At 34.7% G+C, this 12821-nt stretch overlaps 1 protein-coding gene and 2 pseudogenes across 1 annotated transcript; 1 reads left to right on the plus strand and 2 right to left on the minus strand.

Moving 5' to 3' along the window:
• Positions 1-355: 355 nt before the first annotated feature.
• Positions 356-3539, minus strand: LOC143568164 (mediator of RNA polymerase II transcription subunit 7a-like). The gene is made up of 5 exons (XM_077054384.1): positions 3405-3539; positions 3236-3305; positions 2296-2462; positions 2130-2203; positions 356-518 (listed from the first exon to the last, which is right to left on the minus strand). Exons 1-5 carry the CDS (start codon positions 3537-3539, stop codon positions 458-460), a joined length of 507 nt encoding a protein of 168 aa, XP_076910499.1. The 3' UTR covers positions 356-457.
• Positions 3540-5197: 1658 nt separating this feature from the next.
• LOC143568166 (small ribosomal subunit protein uS7-like) lies at positions 5198-6999 on the plus strand (annotated as a pseudogene).
• A 237-nt stretch (positions 7000-7236) lies between these two features.
• On the minus strand, positions 7237-9837 carry LOC143568167 (tubulin alpha-5 chain-like; annotated as a pseudogene).
• Between the last annotated feature and the right edge of the window lie 2984 nt (positions 9838-12821).

Genomic DNA, 12821 nt, shown 5'->3' on the forward strand with positions numbered 1-12821 from the left:
GCAAGCTCACAAGGCAATTGATATTGCAATAGACCGGTAAGGATTCATATGGTCCACGTAATAACTACGAGAATCAGTGGCCATTGAACTATCTAATATCGTTGAGAAAATACTAGCAAACCAGCGAACAAATTCCAGCATATTCGACCGAGGTACAAACAAGATTTGTCATGTGTCTTTGTGACAAAACAGGCGGGTCGGTTCAGTGAATAAAAATGGATCATTTTAGAAAGTATCAAATCATATAGAAGCAAAATCACTGAGGTTACAGTAAGGGTCTATCTAGGTAATTATATTTCATCTTCTAATAATGAGCTTCGTCACAACCAACAACAAAATAATTACTCGAAACCAATAATCTGACACCTAAATATTGAAATAACCATAATGCGAACAAGTTCTAGACTTCAATCATTTGTTAGATTCGATTCCGTTCAATGTCTAAGCACTCACATGTTTACTGTCCCTCCAATGTCCCAAGTGCCTCCTTGAGAAGTCTTTGTGCTTCTTCTCTCCTCCTAATAACCAAGCATACCAACAAAGTCAGAAAAAGACACTTTTATCATTTTGCATCCAAAATTATTCATTTCGTTAAAGTTTAAACTAGTACATCAATGTCTTAAAAGAAAAAAAGGAAGTTATCTGCTGAAACCACAGGACCACAAGGCCACTCGGCACTATTCTAGCAGCGTAATTAATTGTAGGATTATTATTTTGATTTATCGCGCTTTTTGGCCAACACTTTTTGGATGTGTTGGTAGTGTTGACCTTTTCTGGCAATTCAAAAAAATTAGTGTATACACACACACACACACACACAGGCATGTTCAATGCATAACCAACTTTAAGTAGGGAACCGTGAGAACCATATGAGCACTTGTGTGCAAATGATAATATTACACAAAGGGATACTTTACATAGGGCAGACTCAACTATGTAATGTTTTCTATTAGTTTACAACCCATCCAAATAGGGCTGTAAATGAACCAAGCGAACACGAACAAGGCCTTGTTCATGTTAGTTTGTTAAGGAAATAATGTGTTCACGAACTATTGACGAACACTTACCGAACGAGATTTGATGTTCGTGTTTGTTCATTAAGGAAATGAGCGGTTCACGAACACAAACGGACACAAATAAAATCGGTAGAGCCTAGAGATTGAGACCAGTGTATTCATTAATGTGAATAATGAAAGCATGTAAACGAATCGAACGAATACGAACAAGGGCATGTTCGTGTTCGTTCATTTAACTTTAAACAAACACGAACACTTAATCGAACAAATGTTTATGTTCATGTTCATTTATCTAAAAAATGAGCATTGGCGCTCGTTTATGTTCGCTTGTTTAAAATCTAAAAGAACATAAATGTTAAAATGAACATAAATGAAAACACTTAAATGAACACAAGTTAACAAATATAAAACCTTTTAAGTAGATTACTCATCCAAATAATATTTAATATTTTCTATTAATTCATAAACGGACATAAATAAACAGACATAAATGAACATAACGAATGTTCATGAACATAAATGAATGAACGAAACATGTGTTCATGTTCGTTCAGGTCCAGACATAGTAAGGATTGACAGACTGAGATCTCTTTCTTGATTCTATGGGTGCTGGCCACATCGTTTTCCATATCCAGGATACCAAGCAACGCTCAATGGGCCACAACATCAACGCATGCGTCAACGATGTGGATCAAAGAGACCGTTTCGTGGTTCATTTAATTAAACGAACATAAATTTTTTGTTCATGTTCGTTTGTTTATTAAATAAACGAACTTCCCGCCAAACGGTTCACAAACAGTTCACCGAACGTTCGGTTCGTTTACAGGCCTAGTGTTTGCATAGTCTGACCAAACACACGCAGTTTTGAAAAGACATATAACCCAAGGCTGCCACTTTTATTTTGTAAAGCAAAAAAGCAATCGACTGATCAAACAGTTTAATGCTTTAAAAAACAGGCTGCATGTGCCTTTCAGCTAATTTGACATACTCTCCTTTTAGCTATCTATTTTTAGACCCATTTGAGATAGAATCATAGAAAAAAGCCCAATTGGCCCATTAAAAAGTTAATGGGTCAAAATTGCCACTTGTATATATACAATGAACAGTACATACCTTTTGATGTCCTCCACAGCTTGCTTTCTTCTTTGTATCTGAAGTTCAAGTATGTGAATGAGTGTTGCCCTAGCCTGAAAAGGGTTTATTATGGGGTTCAATAATTAGATCTAAATAGATAACAAATTAAATAAAAAAATCAATCTCATTGAATGTTATGCTATACTTGATGTGGACGTAATGAATTAAGAAGATGATGCAAGTTTTTGAATATTAAAGAAATATCTTCCACCCTTCTTGCGTATTGTGACGGTCGCTCTATTAAAACATCAGCTAGCTCCAAAATATGCAGTTGCAGCTCCCTGTTTAGTGACCTCAATTCCTTCTTGAAATCTAGAAAATATAAGCGTGACCTTAGTATATGTGTTAAGTGCCTACGCCTGTAAACTAACTAAACGTTCAGTGAAACGTTCGGCTGGAAGTTCGTTATTTTGACAGCCAAACGAACATGAACACAGAATTTTGTTCATTTAATTAAACTAGTGAACACAAACACATGTCTCGTTCGTTCATTCATGTTCGTGAACGTTCGCGTAGGTTCTTCATTGTGGTTCATTCATTTTATATTAGTTTAGGTTTGTTCAAGTTCGTTCTTTAACAGATATATTCATTTAAATATTATAGGCCACTATAATTTAGTCTGATTTTATGCAATTAAAATATCACCCATTACAATTTAGTCTAGTTTTATTAAACTTTTAGACCCAACAGATTGAAGTCCACGTTTAGTTTTAACTGATGTTCGCTCAGTTCTGTTTATTTATTTTGTTGCATATATGTTCAGTTAAGTTCGTTCGTTTATGTTTGTAAACCGCTCGTTTATACTATTAACAAACAAACACAAACATGTTCTTTTTCTAAACGATCAAACACGAACAAGAAAACCCCATTCGTTTAATCGTTCATGTACGATCGATTGTTCGATTATTGTTAAGCTAGCGAACATTAACATCTCATGTTCGTGCTCGTTCAGTTCGTTTACATGACTAGGAGTGACAAATATAATGCAATTTTAAAGGGAATTTGTATTCTGCTAAATTATTATAAATGAAGATAATTTTGAATAAGAAGATAGATAACAGAAAATGAGGGATGACATAACATACCAACATTCAGGCCTTTTGGGTACAGTTGGCGAACACCCTGATCTTCCAAACTCGGTAATACATCATCAGTCTAAAAATTAATTTAATAATAATGAATCAAAGAATGTAATAAAGAACATACTGTTTAAATAAAATACGCGTGTATTAATATTTTTATCAAGAAATTTACAGTGTAAGTAGAACCATATAGTTGATGAGTCCCTTGAACAGGTGGTGGCGGTTCTGGTGCAGAGGTAGGATCTTGTTCATAATCCTTATACAGTCTGTAATATGGTGGTGGAGGTGGATAAGTAGCTGTTGCCATTTACAATAGCTTTTCCCTGAAATATGTATATAAATAAAAATAAAATTACTAAATACTACCATATAGAAACTTATCAACTATTTTGCTTTGAAGATGAACACACACAGTACGGGTGAAAAAGAGCCGAGCCAGTTGCGAGCCACTCGAGATTGGATCGATAAATGCTCGAAATGATCCAAGCTTTATCGAGCTTGAGCTGAGCTGAGCCCAAGCCTCAAACAAAGATAGTTTAGTTATCGAGCCTGAACTCGATCCTTGTATGGGAAGCTTGTTTAGACTCGTTTATTAACGAGCCTTGTGTATTCGTAAGTTTTAACTCTCCATGGCCGAACTCGAGCTGAGCCTTGGCTTGTTTAAGGTACTACACGAGCTTGAGCCGAGTTTAGGCTTGATTAAGTTAATTTCTCAAAATACATAAAAGTAATTAAAAACATATATATAAATTAGTTTACGAATAATAAAAGAGCTGAGCCAAAGCTGGTAAACGAGCCAAGCCGCTCACAAGCTACTCAAGATCATATCAATAAAAAGGGCGAACTGAGCCGAGCTCGAAAAGCTCGAGCCTTGTTATTAGAAGACCAAAGGAATTACACGAATTCTAGATTAACCAGATTATTATTTACACTTTAACATTACCACACGAGCAAATATCACAATTGCTAATAAAACCTAGGGTTTCAAATTTCAATTTGCAGATTTAGGTTTCAGCTAACTATAACTATAATTATGTTAAAAGTAAGAGGATTACCTCGGAGAACGATTCACAGCAATTTAGCAGTCGTCGGACGGTGGCCGGAGGATAGCCGTTGAATATTCCAGATAAAAGTATAAATCAAAGCTGTGAAAATATTGTAATGGGCTTGTTCTACAACTTTCTACTACCAGTTCAGAAATATCAGTCTTTCAACTACTTTATAATAAAATTTATGCCTCGTCTTCATGTTTTTATAGGACAAACAAACGGTTCAGCGGCATTTAACCGAATGAGATTTTTTGTTCGTATTTGTTCATTAAGAAAATCAAATTAGTCGTGAACGGTTCACAAACACATATGAACATAAACAACCGATGATCTATTATTTGATTTTATTAACCGATAATAAAAGCTCGATGTTATATTTACATTAAAGGTTTTAAAATTTTTCTTTTGTTGTTTCAATTAGGAAAACTTTTTTTTACATGATTTTTAATATAATTAGCATGCTTTTTTTATTTATTTTTATAATATAACGATGTATATCGAAAATTCTAACCCCGCATCTTCTCCTATATTTCATTTCTTAACACCAAAAAAATAATTTGACTATGATTTGATTTGAAAGTTTAGTGACCTTATTTGAAAAAGAAAAATGAAATAGGAACCTAATTATTACATTTTTAAAACAATGTTATATAATTTTTAAAACCATAGGGAAGGGACCACATTAAGCCAAATATATACCGAAGCCCTTGATTTCATTAGGGTTTCACTTTCATCATCAACTTTCTTCACAACCGTAGCTACGTGCCAACTGCTTTCTCCTATACCGTCGATCGGTTTGTTATCCTTTATCAATTGGAATTTGTTATGAGTGTAATTGTAGCATTAATTAATTAATTAAGATGTTCATGATCATACAATAATCGTTAATTGTTTCCTTGTACAGTTTGATTAAGCAATGGAGGTCGTACCGATTGTTGAAGCCGGAATAACTCGCAGCGATGTTATGCTGTTCAACCGCTGGACTTACGATGATGTTCAGGTTATATTACATTATATTATATTGTTCATCGGTTGCGTTAAATTAGTTACGTGCATTGTTAGGTGTCTGCTATTGCATGAACACAACTTTTTGTTTATTTAATTGAACTAATGAACCAACATGAACTTCACTTACGTTTGTTTGTTTATGTTTATTTAAATTTTATTAAATATCTAGTTAACATTTTTTATTGAAAAATAAATAAGTCATAGTGATCATCCAATGCTTGGTCAATAAATGAACAACTACATGCGTGTTTACGTTTATGGTTGTTTGTTTAATACACAGACGACGAGGAAGTAGGAACAAAAAATTTTGTTCGTTTAATTAAACAAAAGAACATGAATACATATTCAGTTCGTTCATTTATGTTTATTTATTGATGTTTGTTTGAATTTTAGTAAATATTTACTTGGTTATTTTTTATTGAAAAAATCAAATCATTGTTTATGTTGGATCGATCAGTTATGCTCATTTGTGTTCGTTTATGATTGTTCAGCTATGTTCGTGTATATTTTTTTATGTCCGTGAACTGTTTGCTTAGGTTTTAAATGAACGAACAAGAAAACTTCTGTTTTTTAACGAACGAACATGAACAAAAAAAAGTTGCTCGATTTCGTTAGAGTTAAGTGAGTGAGCACGAATATGCCTTTGTGTGGTTTGTTTGCAGGCCTAGTTAACTCAGTTGATTGATTTTGCATGATATATTGTTTATTTCCTACAATCATGTTAGAGATTTAGAATGTATTTTTATCCAATTGTTTTTGAGCTTTAAACAGTAGCTATGAATTAGTGTATATAATATCATTAGGTTAATAACATTATGCACAGTTCAAATAGTAGTGGTAAAACTAATCAAACTAACATGAAAACAGTTGTCGGTCTCTTGCAATTGATCTAGAATTTACATCTTGTTTGACAGAATTCTTGCTTTAATGAGCAGGTTTCTGATCTTTCTGTGGAGGACTACATCACCGCTACTGCTTCAAAGCAGCCACGATTCATGCCCCATACAAATGCAAGGTACCAAGTAAAAAGATTCAGGAAGGCGCAATGTCCACTTGTTGAACGGTTAACCAACTCTCTCATGATGCACGGGAGAAACAACGGTAAGAAAACTGACGGCTGTTCGCATTGTCAAGCACGCGATGAAGATCATTCACTTGTTGACTGATGCTAATCCCATTCAAATCATTGTTGATGCCGTTATTAACAGGTAGTATATAGTTACTGATTATTAATTTATTATATTTTCTTGTTTTTGTTATATGGTTTGTGATTATGCTGTAGTGGACCGAGAGAAGACGCGACAAGAATTGGTTCTGCTGGAGTTGTGAGGCGTCAAGCGGTTGATATTTCTCCACTAAGACGGGTTAATCAGGCTATCTATCTTCTTACCACTGGTGCACGGGAAAGCGCGTTTAGGAATGTTAAGACGATTGCTGAGTGCCTTGCTGATGAGTTAATTAATGCAGCCAAGGGTTCTTCAAACAGGTACATAATACATACATTCATTGGTTTCATCTAAAATGTTCCTTTGTGTTAATTTGTTCATTAGTTAACTTTTGGATTAAAGGTTTTTTCTTTGCAAAAATATATTGTAAAATATTTGTGTTTGAAACTTGTTTTTGAATATTCAATTTTTGTATGTGTTATATTGCAGCTATGCAATCAAGAAGAAAGATGAGATTGAGAGGGTTGCCAAGGCTAACCGTTGAGCATGTATTACGGTTTTATTTGTTTATGGTAGTTTTATTTCGGGCCATTTGGTGTTTTTGATCATACAATTTTTTGGTTCTGCACAGTAAAATAGTAACAAGTATTTTTGTTTTTCTGAATATTATAGCGTCATATGTCATTTATCGTGTGTTCTTAGTACATTATCAAATGCATATTTGATTGATTATAAAGTAGTTTGACAAAACAAATATATGTATGTGTATATGTTTAACATATCATTCCTCTTCTTGCTCCTCTTCTTCCTCGGCGTCTTGCCCGACCTCTTGGTAATCTTTCTCGAGAGCAGCAAGATCTTCACGGGCTTCTGAGAACTCACCTTCTTCCATTCCTTCACCAACATACCAATGCACGAAAGCTCGTTTTGCAAACATCAGGTCAAACTTGCGGTCAATCCGATTGAAAACCTCGCCAACAGCGGTATTGTTACTAATCATACACACTGCACACTTCGTCTTTGCAAGATCGCCACCAGGGACAACCGAAGGTGCTTGGTAGTTGATTCCACACTTGAAACCAGTGGGGCACCTGAAAGACACATATGTTTAGCAAAATATTGTTAGATCACCATCCATTGAAATCATAAATCTAAATATAACGTTTGTTATAATTATGTGCGTAAACAAGCCAAAACTGAGCCCGAGCTTGTTTAGGCTCGAGCTCAACTCATTTAAAACACTTTTTGTTCCCTATATATATTATAGCTTTATATATAACATAGTATGTATTATTTAATCATCTTTTTAGCTTAACAGTTAATTCGGATGAATGACAGGCCACTGACATGCTTGTTTATCAAACAAGCTTACATTTAGGCTCGAGTTTGTGCTCTAGCTCATTTAAGCGTTGTTTAAATCGATTTTAGCGAGCTGTTTTCCAGTGACGCACGAGCTGCTTGGCTCGTTTAGACCTCTTAGTTAATTATGTAATCAAAATAAATGTTTTTTAAGAGAGAAAATGTTACCAGTCCACAAACTGAACTGTGCGTTTAGTCTTGATGGAACCAATAGCAGTATTAACATCCTTGGGAATCACTTGACCCCTATACATCAAACAACAAGCCATAGATTTCCCATGTGTTGGGTCACATTTAGCCATTATGTTAGCCGGCTCAAACACCGCAGTCGTGATCTCAGCCACCGAGTTCTCTTCATGATGAGCTCGAACCGCTGATATCACAGGCGCATACGATGAAAGCATGAAATGAATACGAGGGTATGGGACCAAGTTCGTTTTTGGAACTCGGTAATATCAACATTAATCGCCCCATCAAACCTTAACAAGGTCGTTAAAGACGAGATCACTTGAGATATCAAACGGTTTAAATTGGTGTAAGTTGGCCTGGCAATGTCTAATGCCCGCCTACAAATATAGTATATTGCTTCGTTGTCAAGTAACGCTACAACGTCCGTGTGTTCAAGAGGCGAGTGAGTCGATAACACACTATTATAAGGCTCCACAACCGCGGTTGAAACTTGTGGAGATGGGAAAATGGAAAACCCGATTTTGGGTTTTTTCCCATACTCGACTGAAAGGCGTTCTAGAAGCAATGAACCTAAGCCCGAACCGGTGCCACCACCAACGGCATTGAAGACCATAAACCCTTGCAAGCCGGTGCAGTTGTCGGCTAACTTTCGGACTCGGTCAAAACATAATTCTAGTCTTTTTTTGCCCACTGCAAATATATATGTTTGTTTTGAGATTAATAAGTTGTTTTTTGTTGTGTTAGTTTTAGAATAGATTATGGTTAGTGGGTACCTGTGTAGTGTCCCCTAGCAAAGTTATTGACAGCGTCTTCCTTACCCGAAATGAGTTGTTCGGGGTGGAAGAGTTGTCTGTATTTTCCTGTCCGGACCTCATCAATGACGGTTGGTTCAAGATCGACAAATACGGCTCTCGGAATGTTTTTTCCCGAACTGGTGTCTCTAAAAAACGTATTAAACGAGTCATTGCCTGTGCTTTGTGAATCAGCACTGCAATGAAATTTACAAGATGTAAATAATCCATAAAGTTCAATAGGGACTGTATGTCTTCATTTCAAGATCAATATTATGTTAAGAACTACATGTATGCATGTAGCGCTTAAAAAAGATAATAAAGTTGGAGAAAGAAAATTGGTTTATTTCTCTACCCTAACGTTTGCTTTGATTTTAGCTATTTATGAAAATTTTTGTGAAGTATAAAAATGTACACATGTGAACATACTCTATTTGATATATGCATTTACACAATTAATGATAACCATATTCTTTTAAAAATAAATTCTAGAAATCTAACTATTCAAGGCAATTAATATAAAGATTAAATTTTGTAGTTTTCAATATATTTTTAGTTGTAAAAAGAAAAAAACACACACATATACTTGCACAAGCTAAATTGATAAAAGAAATCAAAATGTAATGAAGACATGTAGAAGAAAATATATATGCAAACCCGGCTATGAAGCCATCCGGTTGAATGTCATGTTGGAGACAATAAAGCTCCCAACATGAATTCCCAACCTGAACTCCGGCTTGACCGATGTGAATGCTTACGATCTCTCTCATTTTCTTTCTTCGATCTTATAATCTATTTAAAAAAATTAGTTAGGGTGCATTTGGGAGAAGAAGAATGAAGAATAAAGGGTTAAATTTAAGATGATTAATTTAGGAAAATGTGATGTGTAAAAAATAAATATATTTTGTTTGGGCAAGAGGTAAACACGGGCTACCACCTCTAGTTACGGGTCTTAATTTTTTATTTTGGTATATATACATAACTTGTTTGGGGTGCTTATGAATCCATGGCCTTATTAAGGATCTAAACTATAATCATTGTTTTCATTTTGAGTAATAAAAGGAGCACCATTAGACATTAAAAGTATAGGGTTTTTTGTTGTAAAGTTATAGTTTAAAAGAATTAGGTAGCGTTTGGTATGCAGGAATAACAGTAGAAATAAAATGATTCATTACATGGGAATGAAAAATGTGGTGTTTGGTTGCTCAATGGAATGGAATCACCCATTACACAAGGAATCTCATTCCATCAAAACCATTCCTTCTCACCCTCCTTTTTTTTCATTTCATTTCTCCTTCACCCTACTTTCTCAACACCACCACCACCTAATAACCACCACCACCACTACCATCGAAACCACCACCAACTCCGTCGACACCACCGCCGCCACCATTTTCGTCACCGGAGTTACCACCGTCGCCATTGTAAGGTTTTTTTTTTTTTTTTTTGGGGGTGGGGGTTAAAAAGTATTTTGAGATATGAGTGTTTTTATTGTTTCTATTTCATTTCTACAATTTTTTTTGGATACCAAACAATAAAAATGAATAATTGATTTCATTCTCATAGGTTAACCAAACAAGGAAATGAAATGGTAATGATCCATTTCATTCCCTTTTCCGTTCCATTCCTTCTCCCATTCCATTCTCATTCCATTACCTCCAACCAAACATACCCTTAACAAACATTTTTATCTTCTAGCCTTCGGACAGAAATTTGGACCATCATGCACATTCTAAGAAAATATAATTAGACATGTGCTCTTTTCCTTTGTTCGGTGGATGCCTAGAGCCCCGTTGGAAGAGAGAGAGAGAATGGCTGGTCTCGCATTGCGGATGCGTCCGAAGAGGAGGGATAAGGGAAGAAAGGGGGTGGTTGTAACGCTGTCGTCTAGCGGTGTCTGACCGCTAAGGATGCTCTTACCTTTTTTCTTAATAGCATTAAATAATGCGTAGTAATACCACAAGATTTCTTCGTTAAATAAATTGTCACGTCATTTTCATATCAGATTTCGAACTTTTTTAAACATATTCATTTCTTCTATGGCTACAGATCGTCACATCATTACCTACTTTTAAATTTAAAATAATAAAGTTGTGTGTGAGTGATGTGAGTGTTCAGCCACCATAGGAAGTCCATAGCATGTCCGGAATTAAGAACCTCACCCACAAACTTACCTCACAAACCGCACCCACATCAACAAAGTCCGTCACTCCTTTGTCCGCTTGTTCCACATAATCCAAACGAGGGTAACATGTACTCGTTGTGGACGCTATTTGAAGTTAGATAAATGTATAAGTTTAACAATCATTTTAGTTCTCTTCTTATAAGTCACTAGCTTCATTGTTTGGTCATCAACCTTTATGAATAAATCTTATCTTGTTGTGAAACTTTCATCACAAGATATCTGATATATATGCAAACCCGAAAATTATTAATTTTACATCTTATATATATTAATATAGTTATTTTTTATATCTAAAGTCATCAACCATTTTTAAAAACATATTATAAGTTATTGATGGAAGTCTTAACCTTTTCAAAATCATTGATTTTAACCGGTTTTGACCGTCGAGCTTTTCATTCCGTTTAGCACAATCTAGACTTAATTTGTAATGTTTTCGTAGAAAGACCAAGTAGCTCTCTTGTTTGCATAGAAAGTTGTATACAAGCTTTACAGTATGTACTTAAGTCACATTTAGCATATAAATTAATAAATACATGTTGCAAATTGGCAATTAGAAATGAAATTTCTGATGTTATTTAGGCTTTGTTTACTTGCGCCATAAGTTTCTTAACTTGTACGTTAAGGGTAGAATACACATCAGCCGTATTATTAGGATTCATCTATTATGTGAATTTTCATTTATTAATTACGAGGTTATAAACCCGTGTGATACACGGGGTGGGGTATAGAAAATTATGAAATTAAGAAAAAATTTTAATAATTATTCTTTGCAATTGCAGGTTTCTTAATTTATGTGACTTTGTAATGTGGCATGCTAAAGTTGCGTTACAGTTTTGCATCTACTTTGTAATGCGACCCGTTTGGGAAGTATAATAACAAAATGTGTTTTCGAATACTATTTCATTATTGTATTGAATTTGGAAGTAGCAGGTTAGGGTTTGCAATTCAGAAAGGGGTGGCGGCGCAGCTTGTTGCCCGCCTACCTGCTATATTGATGTAATATCTATGTTTCATCAGTAGAAATAAAATCTTTATAATTTAAAAAAAAAAAAGGCCTAATTCAGATACACTTCATTATTGTCAAAAGGAACATTTCAGATACACATTTTCAAGAAATCTGGAGAGTGGAACAGACATCTGCTGAAGAATAAAGAATTCAAAGATGATTATGAAAAATCCCATACATGAACCCTCAACACAACATCAATAAGTAAGCTTTTATCATTTTTCAATAACTACCATCAACAGTTTATTTCTTGTAATACAGAGCTTGTACTACCACCATGCAACAAAACAGATTTCTGCCAAAATCCCTTTTAAAATGAGTTAAAATGCTCTCACAACACCAAAACAGATTTCTGCCAAAATCCATTTTACTCTTGTAAGTGAACAAGCACAGTCATAAACTTTCCAAGCGGGCCAAAATTTTCCAAATTTCCCCCTCATTTGAACCATCCAAAGGTGCAGTTTGACCAATAAAAAGTCAAGTATGTCCATATTCTACAAATACACCCTCTGTTAGCCCAGTTTTAACTCCAATCTTTTTTCCATCTATACAAAGTACTCAATTTATTATTACTTCCATGCCTTCCAAAAAGTTCCAGAATCTAAATGGCCAAATTGCCCTTTTTGCCACATGTATCATATTACTAAAAAAAAGTTAATTACCCAAATATCATAAGTAATAACAACTTGTAGATATTGTAAATTAATAAGCAAAAACAAAAACAATTCATACATCATACACCTCAATCAGGTTAAGCTAAATCTTAATGGGCGCTTGTTTTCCCGACCCTTTCATCCCTTTCGTCATGCAACAAAGCCTTCCCCTTACTTGAAGCC

Source organism: Bidens hawaiensis, unplaced genomic scaffold (genome assembly GCF_021521415.1).
Source record: "Bidens hawaiensis isolate Kalapana, Puna unplaced genomic scaffold, B.hawaiensis_p1.1 tig00023819_1, whole genome shotgun sequence".
In the NCBI taxonomy this organism is placed as follows: domain Eukaryota; kingdom Viridiplantae; phylum Streptophyta; class Magnoliopsida; order Asterales; family Asteraceae; genus Bidens; species Bidens hawaiensis.